The sequence below is a fragment of the Macrotis lagotis genome, chromosome 1, assembly GCF_037893015.1.
Source record: "Macrotis lagotis isolate mMagLag1 chromosome 1, bilby.v1.9.chrom.fasta, whole genome shotgun sequence".
In the NCBI taxonomy this organism is placed as follows: Eukaryota; Metazoa; Chordata; class Mammalia; order Peramelemorphia; family Peramelidae; genus Macrotis; species Macrotis lagotis.
This window is the reverse complement of record NC_133658.1, coordinates 575,979,033-575,995,479: the sequence shown is the minus strand read 5'-3', so window position 1 is coordinate 575,995,479 and position 16,447 is coordinate 575,979,033. Positions and strand designations below refer to the sequence as shown.

Genomic DNA, 16,447 nt, shown 5'->3' with positions numbered 1-16,447 from the left:
AATATTCAAGGAGTAGAATGAATAGAAAAATAAATAGATTTACCTCTAAAAATTAGTCTGTACCTCCCCAAAAAAGCATCTGATACACAAGTATATGATACACAAGTAGTATGGTACAAAGAACTTTGGCTCAGAAAACCCAAGTTTAAACAACAGCTCTCCCATTCACTAGAAACATAATATGGGCAAGTCATATAACCACTCTCAGCCTCAATTTCTTCATAAATGAAGGAGTTGTTTTAGATTCATAGGTCTAGAGCTGGAAATTACCTCAGCCACCCTTTAGTCCAACTTCTTCATTTTATAGAAAAGGAGACTAAGGCCAAGAGGTTAATTGATTTGCCCAAGATTACACAGCTTGGCAAAGTAAAAATTTTAAATTAGATTTTCTAGCTCTAGGTCCTATGCTATAAGAACTTACCATTCTACTTCCATGATGCCTTCCTGCTCAGGTTCCCTGGAACTGTAAAAAAAAAATCCTGTTTTTCCGATATCTAATTTAAGGATTTCTACCTGGAACCATTTCAGTCAGCTCTCTCTCTCTGCCTCAGACTCTTTTTTTTAGTTTTTTTTTTAGTTTAGTTTTTTTTTTTTAGATTTTTTTTGCAAGGCAAATGGGGTTAAGTGGCTTGCCCAAGGCCACATAGCTAGGCAATTTGAGACCTGATTTAAACCCAGGTACTCCTGACTCCTGGGCCGGTGCGCTATCCACTGTACCACCCAGCCACCCACTCTGCCTCAGACTCTTTATTCAAACCTTTTTAATGTGTTTATTTAGGACTTCCTCCTTTCTATGCAGAGTAGGTTTTGGGAACCTCTGGAACCAGTCTCTGTTACAAGGCAAATTCTAAACAAAGTAGGAGGATGAGTAGAATAATGAGAAGAACCATGTTTGAAGTCAAAGGACAAGTCACCTAACCTTTCTAGGCCTTAGTTTCCTCATTTGTAAAATGCTAACCCTGGACTAAATGACAACTAAAATCCCTCCAGCCCCAAGTCAATGATCCTATGAATTCTTTCCCCCCAAATTTTCTTATAGCACTTGGTCTGGATTTCTCCCTTCTTTCTTTTCATATTCTACTTTTTATCATGCTTATTTATATATGCAGCATATTTCCTATTTGACTGAAAGTTTCTTGAGGGCAGGAATTTGTATAGTTTCTTGGAATTCTCTTCACCTAGCACGAGCCACCAGAATCCAGCCCCAAGACACTCCAGTGAGGCTGCTTCAAGGAGAAACATGGCCAGGAACTACCACAAGAGGGTAGTAGGAAGACATTTTCTTCCACATTCTCTAAACTATTTAGTTTCTCAAATTAAGGCAAGCATGGATTAGACCTCAAAATTCATTGAATCTTATCATCTGAATTTGGTGGTCAACTGAGAAAAATATCATTAAGACATCATCTCTCATGATGTCTTAATTCACATTATATAGGCAACTAACAAATATGTAACCAAAAAAATCAATCTCCAAAGATAATCGAAGGTTTTTTCAAAAGAACCACATGAGGGTGGCTAGGTGGCACAGTGGATAGAGCACTAACCCTGGAGTCAGGAGTTGCTGAGTTCAAAGCCGGTCCCAGACACTTAATAATTACTATGGGCAAGCCATTTAACCCCATTGCCTTGCAAAAAAAAAACACACACATGAAAGAATGTTCAAATTACTTATAACCCAGGGCTCTAGTGTCTTTATTGGTAGAGATGAGAAGAGCTTGGCAGAGGAGAAAGGTGCCACTGATGTCCAGTTTCCAGAGAGGACCCACATGGTTCCCCCTGGGGTCTGTTCAGGGACAGATCCCCATAAAGAGAGGGAGTCTAGGAAGAAGTCAATATGTAGAGTAGCCAGCACCACAATCATGTGCTTACCCCCAGTTTATCACATTAGAGAATTCTGGGAATTTTCCTTTGAGTGAGATTGAGGACTTGCCTGTTCTCTTTTTCTCTTATGGTTAAAATAAGACACCTCATACCTTGCAACAGAATTCATTGATTCTGTGTATTGTCTATACAATTTTAATCAGTATAATGTCTTTGATTTTTTTTTGTTATTGGCTTAGATAATTGATCTTTTTTTTCCCTTAGTTAAATGGATTTATGTGCTATTCTTCATGTGTCTTTTTGTAACTGGAATTTGGTCAGAAGAGAGTCTGGGGCTATCACTTATATTTCCTGATTGAGTGATAGAGTTCAGGAGAGTATATTGAACAACAATAAAAATTTCCTAACAATACTTGTGGGTGAGGCAGATAAATATAATTCTGACTCGGTAACTCCTCTTTCTGATTTGGTCAATCAGTTGGTGAGCACTTATTAAGCACCAACTATGTACAAGCACTGTGTTAAGTGCTGGGGGCTACAAAGACAGATTGAAGACAGTCCCTTCCCTTATGTAGCTCAAACAAATATGTACAGATAAGCTATATAATGAATAAAAAGGGAATAATTAACAGAGGGAAGGCATTAATATTAAATGTTTAAAAAGGCTTCCTATAGAACAGGATAATACACCTAATTTCTAGGGTTATTGTGGGGATCATATGAGACAATATAAAGGATTATGCAAATCTTTTTTCAGATATTTAGCATTTTATTTTTTCCTCACTTCCATGTAAAAATAATTTTTAACATTCATTTTTAAAACTTTGAATTCTTATTTCTCTTCCTTCTTCCCTCCCTTTCCCCTCTTTAATTCTTTCAGTGCTGAAATTTTTTTTTCCTTTCAATCCAGTGCTGAATATTTTGTGCCAAATTTGGACCAAAAGATGAATTTAGGAATTGCAGTTTATATTAGTTTCTTCCTAACTATTCTTCAAATGATCCTAAAACAACTAAATCATAAACCTTGCAGAAAATATGTATTTTTCAATTTAACATGTTCTTCACTGAAAGAGTGAAGACAAGTAATTTGATATTAGTTAAACATATTTAGTCATATAAAATAATTTCATCATAATAAGGTTATAAAAGAAAATATTAAAAAACTCTCAAGAAAAACAAAAGAAGTTTTAAAAAGTATACATCTATCTGTATTCAGACACCCATCAATTATTTCTCTGGGAATGGATTGCATTTTTTGATTGTAAATCCTTCAGAATTATCATGGGAACATTCACTGTATTACTGTCAATAGCTAAGCCATTTTAGTTGATCATTTTACAATATTGCTATTACCTTGTACACATTAGCTTATCTAAGTCTTTCTTATAAGAGAATAGTATTCCATCACTATCACATACCACAGTGTGTTCAGCCATTCCCCAATTGATGAGCATCCCCAAAATTTTGGAAAAATACATTGAGGAGATAGTTCACATTGTTTTCTATTTTTTCATTCTTTTGGTTTTGTTCTATTATTTCTTGATTTCTCATAAAGTCATTAGCTTCCATTTGCTCAATTCTCATTTCTAAGGAATTATTTTCTCCAGTGAACTTTCCTTTTCATTTGTTCAAGGCAAGGAATTTTTTTTTTGTAACTGGGTAACTCCTTTTGATCAAGAGTCTTTCAGAATAGCTTCCTCTCCCATAGGGCAAGTCTCTCAAATTCAGTTGCCCTGAACAAGTCCTTTTAGTTTCTTGGAAGCTCTTCCAAATGTTGTGGACACACTACATCATCTGTCTTCTCTCTTTTCAAACATTTGATGATTCACTGCTTCCAAAGCTTCATCTCTGGGAAAATAAATGTAAAAATGGGATGAGGATTATATGTATGCTCCCTTCTTTCTTTTAAGTCTTCAAGGATGGGACCAGAGGTATATGGGGAAGTGGCAGAGGCAACATGGAAAAATGGGGATTGCAAGAGCAAGTAAAGACAGAAGCAGGATAGGATGAAAATAAGTGATTCCTTAGGTCCATCTGTCCTCCAAACTCCTATTCTGCTTTCTAAGTTCTGTGTATTTCATGATGCTTGCTACATGGTTAGGGCACTCACCTTTCTTTAGGATGATCAGTATCTGCTGCTTTTATCTGGTAGCTTCTAGAATAAATAAGACATAAATCACAACTTTAGAAAAAAAAAAGACTTGCTATGGGGAAATGGAAAGAGAGCAACATAGCTTCCAAGGCACGGAGGAGCAGCATGGTGACAAGGTGTAAAAATAGTAGTAGCATGACCATGGATATATAACATGCTAAATTTGGATTCAGAAAGCCCTAACATCAAATCCTACCTCAAATAATCACTCACTAACTGTGTGATCCTGGAAAAAATTGCTGATTTCTCTATAGGATGGTCCCTTTAAGGAGATCTAAATCTATGATGCTATGATTCATAGACAAAGGTACTCAAGTTGGAATCTGAGTCAGATCTTACTTTCTTCAGCTGTAAAGTTAAGGAGTTGTATTAGATGATTTCTAAAATCCCTTCCAGATCTAAATCTTAGGAACTATAGCAGGAATAAGAAGCAGGTTTAGCCTCAGCAGTAGTCATTATAGACATGTGCTGTATGATTTGGTTTTGGAGGGTGGAAAGAAAAGATAGTTCAAGAAAGGCCCTGTGGATATGGTATAGTACAATGAAAAGAGAATTGGAGTTTGTCAAATGATCTTTCTTTATATTTACTTACCTGTGTGATCTTGGACAATGAAGCAACTACTTAACCTTCCTGGGTCTCTTCTGCAAAATGATGACCTTGAACTGGATGGCCTCTGAGGTCCCTTCCATGTTTAACTCTATGGTCCTATGAGTTCATCTTTGTGGTTATTGAGTCATTTTTCAGTCATGGCCAACTTTTGTAGCCCTACTTGGGTTTTTTTGATCAAAGATACTGGGGTAGTTTGCCATTTATTTCACCAGGACATTTTACAAATGAGGGAACTGAGGCAAACAGGGTTAAATGACTTGCCCAACTAGTGACACATACTTTTAGTAAAGGTCTGAGGTCAGATTTGAACTCAGGAAGATGAGTCTTCCTGACTCTGGCCTTGGCTCTATCCATTGTGCCACTTGGCTGCTCCATGTTTCTATCTTACTGATGTCAAAAATTCCACAATTATAAACTCGCTCCTTCTTTTTCAGATTTTATGCTCTGCTAAAATGTAAATACTTCTGAAAGAGCTGAACTCCCCATCAGTCATTTAGATTGGTCTGTGAGTTCTTTGCTTTACTACATCTGAGGCACAGCATAATTCCTCCTAATCTTTCCACAATACAATGCTGATTCCCTATAAGGGAAAAAAAGGAAAGGCTTCATGATGGAGGTGTCAATTGAGCATCATGATCTCTGAAGATGGGTAAAGAATCTGAAAGGTAGAAATGAGGAAAGAAGACATTTCAGGCACAAAGGATTGTTTGTAAACATGCATGAGGGTGAGAGATTAACTATAAAGCTCAAAGAACAGCCGGTAGTAAAATTTTGCTGGGACATAGAATCTGTTGAAGACAATAATATAAGATAAAGCTAGAAAGGTAGCTTGGAGTCAGATCATGAAGGCTCCAAGCTAGAGAGTTCCCTTTTTATCCTTAAGACTATCTGTCTTTCATACTCAAAGAGGATCAAAATGACACCATGATGTTGGGGTCAAGGTAGAGTGTGACTGACTGTGACTGATCAGACCAACATGAGCTTGAAAGGCTCTTCCCACAGGTCGCTTACAAAGAGTCGGTATGAACTAGAGACAATAGGAAGTTACTGACAGTTTTAATGCAGAGAAGTGGCGTGATCCTGCAGGATAAAAGAAAACAGATTTAACTCCTATTTTACTTTCATTTCCCCCAGGAAGAATCTTTAAACTGAAAAACATAGAATAACGTAAAAAGTATGTTAGCTCAAGATTGTAACTCCTTTAATTAGATGACAAGATAACAAGCTATTGATAAAATTTCAAATCTAGTCAACATAGAGCATGGGAAAATTGCCCAAAGACTAGAGAAGGATAAATTATCTGATTTTTCTAAACAGGAAAGAGTATGGACTTGGCAAAACATAGAAAGACAAGTTTGATCCTAAATGATTTTTTTTTAGTTTTTGCAAGGCAATTGGGGTTGTGATTTGCCCAAGGTCATACAACTAAGTACTTATGCAAATATCTGAGGTCAGATTTGAACTCAAGACCTCCTGACTCCAGGACTGGTGCTCTAACCACTGTAATACCTGCTGCCCCATTAGTGAATTTCTAAAGATATCATTAAATTTTTATTTTGTAAGACTTGAATATAATCTGGTGTTGCTTGGGCTCAACAGGGTTTCGTGTCATGTTAAACTCATTTTTAATGTTATTGACAGATTGCTGTTGTTTTTAATAAAAGGAAGATTTTTACAATTTTTCCCCTAATCTTGCTTCCCTCCCCACCCCCAGCCTCAGAAGTCAATTTGTCAGTCTTTACATTGTTTCCATGGTATACATTGATCTAAGTTGAATGTGATGAGAAAGAAAGCAAGGAAGAAAAATAAAGAATGAGAGATAGAAAAATTATATAATATATATAATATATAATATATAATAAGATAAGATTGTTGGGGTTTTTGAAGCAAGGCATTAGCAAAGTTTTTCAAGATATTACTAAGATAATGATGATCTTTTTTAATAAAGTAATTAGAAAGATAAGATAATTAAATATAAGCTAGAGAATAGAAATAGATTTGCAGAAGGCTGCACAACCTTATTCCCAAAGTATTCCTTAATGACTGAAGAATCCTAGTGAAGTGCCACACAGCTGTGAAATAATCAGACAGTCTGTATCTTCCTCTAATTGATCATATTTAGAGTTAATTGATTTTGTCCTAAAACTGCTTAAATCTTAATTCTATTTTTCTGAACTTATTTCAAGCATTCAGCTGTCCTATAATGAGTTAAGTTTAGAAATCCAGTTCTTTTATTAACCAATTCTGTTCTTGTAGCAAGGAAATCTGTCACCCTTAAAGGAGATGGTAGACACCAGGTCTAGTATCTTCACACCACCAAACTATCTTTCAGGGATGTCAGATGTTTTCCAAAAACTGGCCCACTATCTCTAATCTTGCAGGTGGTCTCAAACAATGAACTTAACTTAGTCACAGGAGGGAAGGAAGGCACTGTTGCTAGCCCTTATTCCCAATTTCCAACCATTCATGTTGCCTCCATCCCCATGATGCTGCCTATTTTGTTATCAATTGTTTTCTTTTCCCTACCCATGCAATTCTGTTCTTTGTTCTCTTCTACTTCCCAAAACTATATGAAGCCTAGTGCGTGAGTATTTTTATCACACACACACACTCGAAAACCCTGTCTGGTGCTCTTTGGTCACTAAGAGGTCATTGACCTGATATATTGACTATTGCTAGCTTAACTATTAAATTGATCATGCTCAGACCATTGTCTCTCTGTATACCTTTGATTTTCAAACATAACAGTCTTGTACTTACACTGTGGGACATTAGTCATAGAGTAAATGCTTATCCAATGAGCAAATTACACAAAGTCAACATGATGGATGGCAAAATTAAGATTCAAAATAACTTTCACAGGCTAGAATTCTAAGCCAAAATCAACACAATGAAATTGAATGGGTTGGTGGGTGGAGGAAATAAAATCATCACATGCAGTGGCATAAAAGACATCACTTTGAAACAGATAAGTAGGGTATGTGACTTGTCAATATATCAAAAAAGAAAAAAATCAGGATAGCTTTGTACTATGCTGAGGTAAATATATCAGGTGTCAAACCTCTGAGATGTTAAAACAGAAAAAAGTCTCTGCACGTAGGGTGACTCCCTTATGGAGAAGTTAGGGGGAAATAGATGAAAAATACATTGGGAAAGAAGGCATAGAGAAGTTTATAAATCTTCATTGATAAAGAATTACAAGAATTACTCATATAAGAAGGAGAAAAGGAGGGGAGAAAGGTAAGAAGGAAGGATAGAAGGAAGGAAGGAGGAGGGGAAAAAGGGAGAAAGGAGGGAAGAGGAAGGGAGAGAGGAAGAAGGGAGGTGGGAGAAGAGGAAGGGGGAAAGGGAAGAAGGGAAGGAGAAAAGATTTATTAAGTACCTACTTTGTGGTAGGCACTATGCTAAGTGCTCTACAAGCATTATTTCATTGCTTCCCCACAACCCTGGAAGATAGGTACTATTATTATGTCCACTGTACAGTTGAGGAAATTGAGGCAGATAGATTAAATGACTTGCCTAGAATCCTAAATAATTGTAAGGACAAATTTGAACTCAAGTCTTCCTGATTTCAGGTCCAGCATTCTAACCCCTGAGACACCTGATGGAATCACAACTCTATGAAGACATTTAAAAGTTTTACATTTAAGGTTTGTTTGTTTGTTCATGTTTTAGTTCAGTGCTTCAACCAACACTTACCATAATGACTGACATGTAATGAATGTTTATGGACTAATCAACTCCGACTTTAGCTGAGGAGGAACTGATTTGGAAACATTTATGTCAATAAGATCTTAGTTGACCACATTAATAATAGTCAAGATTGTAGTTTCAGAACTAGAAGGGACTTCAAAGAATATCCATTTCAACCCCCCCGTCCTTTTAAGTGAGAAATCTGTAGCTTCAAGTGCTTTGTCCAGATAAAAAAAAATATGAAAGGTGAGTATTAGGAAAAATATAATTTCTAGCAGATAAAGAGGTTTATTTCAGCTAATTGAGTGAAACATATAACATTAAGAAATTCCCTTTAGGGTTTACCTGAGTTAATAAAATAGAAACATTTGTACCTTTTACAGTTAGCTGATTAGGCATCTGGTTGAAAGCTTTCTAAGCATAAATTTCTTAAACAGACTGAATCCCTAACTAACATTAACCATGGCAATAACCCACACTGAGAAATTAGGCGTTTTGTCTCTAGACTGCAATGTTAGGAGAGCTGGGAAAATTGTCTATATGTCCCATAATTACACTGAAGCCCAAGAGTGAAAAATTCCTGCAAAGGGGCCTGCCCGTGACCCTTTGGTCCTACAATAAAGGACCTACCCTTTCTAACTCTATGTTTCTAATTCTATGATCCTATTCACACAATCACTTGAGTGGATCAGGAAACTCCCCTGAAGATAAAGCCATCTCTGCATTTCAACTTATTTATTCAATTAAGGATTTTGTTCTCTGGAGCAGGAATCTCCAAATTTTTTTGAAAGTATACCTTTGGGGACTCATTTCTAAAATATACAGAGAACTGAGTCATATTTTTAAAACAAAAAGCCATTCCCCAATTGACAAATGGTCAAAGGATATGCAAAGGCAATTTACAGATGAGGAGATCAAAGCAATCCACAGCCATATGAAAAATTGCTCTAAATCATTAATTTTTAGAGAAATGCAAATTAAAGCTTCTCTGAGGTACCACCTCACACCTCTCAGACTGGCCCATATGACCAGAAAGGATAATGATCATTGTTGGAAGGATTGTGGGAAATCTGGGACACTATTACACTGTTGGTGGAGCTGTGAACTCATCCAACCTTTCTGGAGAGCTATTAGGAACTATGCCCAAAGGTCAACAAAAATGAGCATACCCTTTGATCCAGCAATACCACTACTGGGTCTATACCCTGAAGAGATGATGAAAAAGGGTGAAAATATCACTTGTACAAAAATATTTAAAGCAGCCCTGTTTGTGGTGGCAAAGAATTAGAAATCAAGTAAATGTCCTTCAATTGGGGAATGTCTTAGCAAACTGTGGTATATGTATGTCATGGAACACTATTGTTCTATTAGAAATCAGGAGGGATGGGAATTCAGGAAAGCCTGGAGGGATTTGCATGAACTGATGCTGAGTGAGATGAGCAGAACCAGAAAAACACTGTTCACCCTAACAGCAGCATGGGGGTGATGTTCAACCTTGATGGACTCACTTATTCCATCAGTGCAACAATCGGGAATAATTTTGGGCTGTCTGCAAAGGAGAGTGCTATCTGTATCCAGATAAAGAGCTGTAGAGTTTGAACAAAGTTCAAGAACTATTCCCTTTAATTTAGAAAAAAAAACAGATATCTTATTGTCTGATCTTGTTGCCTCTTAGACTTCTTGTTTCTTCCTTAAGGATATGATTTCTCTCTCATCATACTCAGTTTGGATCAATGTACAACATGGAAACAAAGTAAAGACTGACAGATTGCTTTCCGTGGGGAGGTGGGGGAGGGAAGTAAGATTGAGGGGAAATTGTAAAACTCAAATAATATCTTTAATAAAAAAAACTGCCTGTTAAAAAAAGAAAGCATATACCTTTGGGGTGGCTAGGTGGTGCAGTGGAGAGAGCACTGGCCCTGGAGTCAGGAGTACCTGAGTTCAAATCCAGCCTCAGATACTTACTAATTACCTAGCTGTGTGGCCTTGGGCAAGCCACTTAACCCCATTGCCTTGCAAAAACAAACAAAAAAAAAACCCAAAAAAAAAGTATACCTTTAGGGGCAGTTAGTTGGTGCAATGGATAGATTACCAGCCCTGGAGTCAGAATTCAAATCCAGCCTTAGACACGCAATAATTACCTAGTTGTGTGGCCTTGAGCAAGTCACTTAATCCCATTACCTTGCAAAAAAAATGTAAACCTTTTAAAGATTAATGATTTTGATCATAAATGAGTATATTTACATATTTATAAAATATACTAACATTTTATACATTACCAAAAAAAAGACATAATAGAAATTTTAAAAGGATGAGAAAAAGACAAAATAATATTTGATTTTAGAGTCAATGGTGAGTTCTTGGAGTTTACTGAACAGGGGTGTAACATTATCAGAATTATGCTTTAGGAAAGTCATTTTGGCAACTGGATGGAGAACAAATAGGAGAGGAGAGAGACAAGGCAGAGTTTATGTTTTCAGTTGCATCTGACTCTTCAGACCCCATTTGGTAATTTTCTTGGCTAAGATACTAGAGTGGTTTTCTATTTCCTTCTCTAGCTCATTTTACATATGAGGAAACTGAGACAAACAAGGTAAAGTGACTTGCTCAGGATCACATAGCTAGTGTCTGAGATCAGATTTGAATTCAGGAAGATGCGTCTTCCTGACTCCATCCCTGTCACTCTATCCATTTCACCACCTAGCTACCCCAACAACAACAAGGGTAGGAAACATTCTAGAGATCTTATGGAAATAGAATCAGCAAGATTTGATTGTGACTGGGTTAAGATTTGAAGATGTGGAATAAGAGAAAGGAAGCGGCCAAGGATTACACTGAGGTTGTGACATTGGTACTGGAAGGTAGTTTGTAGTAATGGGGGAGCTTGGAAGAAGGCTGAATTTGTGGGAGTAAGGAAGGATGAATAATGTAATGAAATCTTCATCACAAACCATCTCATCTTGTATAACTTACTCCATCCCACCCAAAGAGTTCCAGAGAACAGAGACCATCCTCTGAGGAACAGGAAGGTAAGTGCAATGGGGTAAGGGAAATGTATTTTCAAAAAGGAGCCTGTGAAACTGCTTAGCTTAGAAGTGTTCAGAGAGGTTGACATCCAACTAAGAAGGGAGAAAACTGGAAGCTTGCAGAACAGAAGAGTGGGAGAGTAATGAAGACTAAAGTTTGCATGTATTTTTGCTGTAGACAACCCCCATGTTAGATTATTTGAGGACAGTGGGAGGTGACCCATCTTTTCACTCTCTAATTGGTTAGTCATGCATCTTTTTTGGGTCAGAGTACATGGTTCCACAAGAGGGAATAGACCCTGTTGTGGGGGCCATTGGTTCACAGAATGCAAAGTAACAGACTTTTTGTAGTATCTACCAGTAAGGTTATGTCTGGACCTTGGTGTTCAATTGGAGGAATTATTGCAATATTGATACATTACAATAGATACTGAGGAGAGCAACTAGAGTAATGAAAAGTTTGAGAATTATGTCATATGAAGAGTGAATAGAAGGAGGGCAGCTAGGTGGCACAGTGGATAGAGCAATGGCCCTGGAGTCAGGAGAACTTGAGTCCAATTTCAGCCTCAAACACTTATTACCTAGCTGTGTGAACTTAGGCAAGTCCCTCAACCCCATTGCCTTGCCAAAAAAACCCCCAAAAGGTAGAAGAGTAAATGGTAGAACTGAGAGACAAGAAGATTAAGGAAAGACATAACTGTTATATCTGCACATTCCCTCATATACCTGTATTTCCTCATCTATAAAATGGAGAGGTTGGAAAAAGTGATTCCTGAGGCTACTTCCATATTTACAGCTCTGACCCTATGATTTCCCTCTGTTGCTCCAGAAGATAAAACTAAGATCAACAGGAGAAAGTTGGACACAGGTCCTTTTAACAATGAGAACAGTTCAACCTTGGAAAGTCCTGCTTGGAGAGGCAATTAGGAATAAGAGGGATCCAGCAGAGACTGAATGACTGTCAGGGTTGGTATAGAAACACTGGGTGAGAAGTTGGAAAGGATGACCTTTAAGGTCCCTTCCTGTTAAAACCCTCTAAATGAGATCATAGAACATGAAATGTTGGAAAGAACATCAGAGGATAAACTAGTCCAGTGTCTTCATTTTATAGTTGAAACAGATGAGGCTTAAGGATGTTGGCTTGCCCAAAGCAATGAGCATCAGATGATGATGATATGAACTTACACCCTTTGACTACAGATTAAGTATTCTTTCTATGGTGCTAAGATGCTGCAGTTTTCTTGGTGTGTTTGCTTGTGTGTGTTTATCTGTCTGTAGTGTTATCTTTTAATAAATAGAATTCCATGCTTAAAGGATGCATCAGCTAAGTCCCCGGACCACTCTAAGAAACAATATATCCAAAATTAGAGAATTTACATGTTGTATGATACCATTCTATTCTTTCTGTTGTGAAGGATTAAAGTATCTGGATCCTGTTGTGTGAGGTACCTAAATTCTCCTAAAGTTCCAAAAGCAATCAGAACATATTCAACCTCATCCTGCTTTGATGGCCAATAGCTATTAATGAAGACACTGTCCATTAGTTAAATAAATAGACTGTATGACTGGGAGCAGAAGGTTTATGATGGGGAAAAAAAGACTGATTTTTTTGAACATTATCAAACATTTTCAGGTTCCCAAGTAACTCCATGCCCCAGAAGATGTTGGAGGATGGAGGTTCCTTTGTTTTCCAAGTTTTACTTTATCTGCCCATTTCAAAAATGCTGGAATAAAACCTTAGTGTTACTGAGACAAAGAGACCTATAGAAAGTCTAATAAAAAATTCAGATATGAGGAAAAGTGATGGGGGGAGAGTGAAGTTGGGGAGGAATAGGAAGAAATAATTCCCTAACATTTCTTATTTTAATTCTGAGGTAAAGTTGAAGCTAGTTTATTTGAAATTTAAGAAAGTCCTCTTCAACTTTGACCTTTGTGAATTTCTTTCCAAGTTTCTTTCCATAACTTTTTACCTGTGGGTTTCAGGCTGAAGTATGGAAGAGTACCACTTCCCAGGAAGCATTATGGCTTCATGGTGAGGGTTTTAGAGATCTGATCCTCTGCCTAGTTCCACTACCTGATCCCTCTATTTGCTTCAGTTTATTCATCTGTAAAACGAGCTGGAGAAGGAAATAGTAAACCACTCCAGTATCTTTGCCAAGAAAACCCCAAAGGGGGTCACAAAGAGTCAGGCATGACTGAAAAAAAATTGACTATAAGAAGGCAGACTAGAAAGACTATAAAGATAAACAGAGAATTTTATATTTGAGGCAATTGGAGGCTACTGTAGTTTATTAAAAGGGCATAGTGGTGACATGATAAGATCTGGGCTTTAGGAAGATCACTTTAAACAAGTACTACTCTAAAGGAGCCTTGACTTTACTCTCCTCTTGGGGATCTTCCTTGAACCTTGGGAGTGAGGCTCTGGTGGATTCCAGAGGTAAAAAAACTCACCCTAGTTTTAGAGTATGAGACCTTGGTGAGTAGCTATGAATGTATATCCAGTCCCATAGACTTCAAATAACACCCCATACTGAACCTGCCCCTTCAGGAAGTCATTATCTTCTTCACCACAATCCCCTTTTAACCATCAGTCAAGGTTTCATGAGTTCATAGGTCCTTGTTGGTCTTCTGGAGCAGAGACTGATGAAAGAGAAAACTGAGTAGATTCCATGGTATCAGGAAGTGTTAGGCAAACCACCATTTGTGTTATTGGTAAATACCTAGCATTGCTGTCATTTGGCTTCTAGAAGAATCAGTTGCCACAGAGGCTCCTCATTTGCCTGAACCCTTTGATCTATTTGCTTATTAAAAAAAGTCTTATTCAAGATTTGGCCCATGTTCTACTTCTTTGATGAAATAGTTGGTGAAATCATTCTATTCCAATGTCGTCTCCCCTTTCTGAACTCATATGGCACTTAGAATAATCAAATCTTTCATTTAGGCAACTAAAGTTCATCTGGACAACCTCTTACCTAGTAAAAGTACATGTCTACATCATCATTAACTTTCAGTTCTTCCCTTTGGAATCTCATGGAATACATCTGATCTTCAAATATTAGGTTGGAAGTTTTGTTCTCTTGAAAAGTTCAATAGAGGCAACCATTCAATTTGAGGGAGAGGTCATAGGCACCTCAAGAAGTTGCCATGGCACTCTATTATTTATATGATCAAATAAAACTCTTTTGTTTGGCATTAAAAAAGAAAAGAAAAGTTCAATAGAGCTATTCCATTTAGTTGGATACTCAAACAGTAAAAAAAAACTTTACCTGAACTCATCTGTTGATCTTGAGACTTGACTTACTAAGAAATATGTAGGTAGGAGGTTCAGAGGATAGAACTCCAAGACTGGAGTTAAAAAGATTTGAATTCAAATCTGGTTTCAGACACTAGCTGTATAACCCTGGACGAGTCACTTAACCCTTTTTTGCTTCACTTTCTTCAACTATAAAATGAACTGGAGAAGGAAATAGCAAACCAGTGTCATCAAGAAAACCCCAAATAGGACCAAGAAGAAGTAAATATGCACGAATATCTATGAAATGTACAAAATTCCAGGACAAAAAAAGTAAATAGGTATGTTGTAAGTTGAATACATCTGAATCACTTACCTCTTTTATAACAGAAGTGACAGCAGAATTTGTACAGTGCTAAAATGATCATCAGAAGCACAATTACAATACCAACTACCAACACCACAGGAATCAAAAAGTTGCTATTAGATTCTTCACTGGATTGTATCTCTGTACAAGGAAATCATAACAGGAGTTCAGTCAGTCAAGTCATTTCTAAAATTGCAGTCTACTACTCATTGTATTCACCTACCCAGCTGTTGTCACACAGGAAGGGCCAGAAACAATGAAAACCAGTAAAGTTTCCAAGGATCATAGTCATATAGCCCCAACAGCAGCAGCAAATGGTGAGACCAGGATAAATCTTGCCTCACTTTCTTAGGGACTTGATCAATTTTTAGCCACACTTAAACTATAAGTACGGGTAAACTCCTAAGACTTGGAGAAATGATGATGGCATTCATTCTAAGAATAGATGAGACACTAGATTGTTTTAGATTTCTTATTCTCCCTTCTCAACCTCTCCATGTTCCCATATTCTGTCACTATGTCCTAAAGACTCCCCAAAATTCATCCACCCATTTTTATTCCCTACCCTCATCAGCTGTATCCATACCCAAATAACCACAGATCTAGTGTGGCATAATAGCCTTCTATCTGTCCTTCCAATTCTAGTGTCACCCTACTCTATAAACCACTAAATGATTAATTTTCTTAAAATATCTTCAGAATAAATCTTAAATCCTATATTTCTCCCCCCCCCCCAAAAAAAACTATAATGGTTCCCTCTAATTTACAAGTTAAATTTTTAAATTCCTTGCCCTGGTATATAAGGTGATCACAAGGCTAGACCCTATATCATATTCCATTTTTTTTTTGCATGAACCTTCACCTCCAACCAGGTTGATGTACTTGCTGTCTACCAAACAAAAAACCTTCTTTTTAGTTTTTTTTGTAAGGCAAACAGGGTTAAGTGGCTTGCCCAAGGCCACACAGCTAGGTAATTATTAAGAGTCCGAGACTGGATTTGAACCCAGGTACTCCTGACTCCAAGGCCGTGCTTTATCCACTATGCCACCTAGCCACTCAAAAACCTTCTTAATTAGCACCTTTTTCTATAGAATTCCATTCACTTGAAATGTCTTCTCCCCTCCTCCCATTTATACTCGCCATATAAATCTATAATATTCTAGATTCTGATTCCTGATAACTCCAAGGAAAAAGGCCAAGGTCACTACATCCCTGGTCAGTCATCTTGACATTTGTCATACCACTGGACTTCAGTGACTCTGGAGAAGAGAGTGAGGCTGATGATTTTACACACTCTGCCTCATTCAGATCCAATTTATAGAAAGTGAAGACATCACCTTTCTAATATCATTGGCCCTCTTCAAGAATAAGGATAAACATAAAGGGTTCTTCAATTTGCCAAGAGGACTTCCAGAACAGGTAGTATAGGTTAAAACTTTGTCACACATATTTCTTAAATGTGTGTTTCATTATTATGCCACATGTCAGCCTATGGATGTTGGGTGTTTTTTTGTGGGAAGGAGTGTACCAACTCTTTAGAAGA

The 16,447-nt window shown here is 37.2% G+C and overlaps 1 protein-coding gene across 3 annotated transcripts in view; it reads right to left on the bottom strand.

The window, feature by feature from the left end:
• Positions 1 to 2,593: 2,593 nt before the first annotated feature.
• CD86 (CD86 molecule) overlaps positions 2,594 to 16,447 on the bottom strand; it is an 89,554-nt gene continuing 75,700 nt past the window's right edge. For 2 of the 3 annotated variants that reach the window (XM_074214642.1, XM_074214643.1), the window contains exons 6-7: positions 14,914 to 15,045; positions 3,986 to 5,666 (exon numbers count right to left, since the gene is read on the bottom strand). In XM_074214642.1, coding sequence (XP_074070743.1) covers positions 5,614 to 5,666; positions 14,914 to 15,045 — 185 coding nt within the window. In that variant the 3' untranslated portion in view covers positions 3,986 to 5,613. The other variant, XM_074214644.1, reaches the window with a different exon arrangement.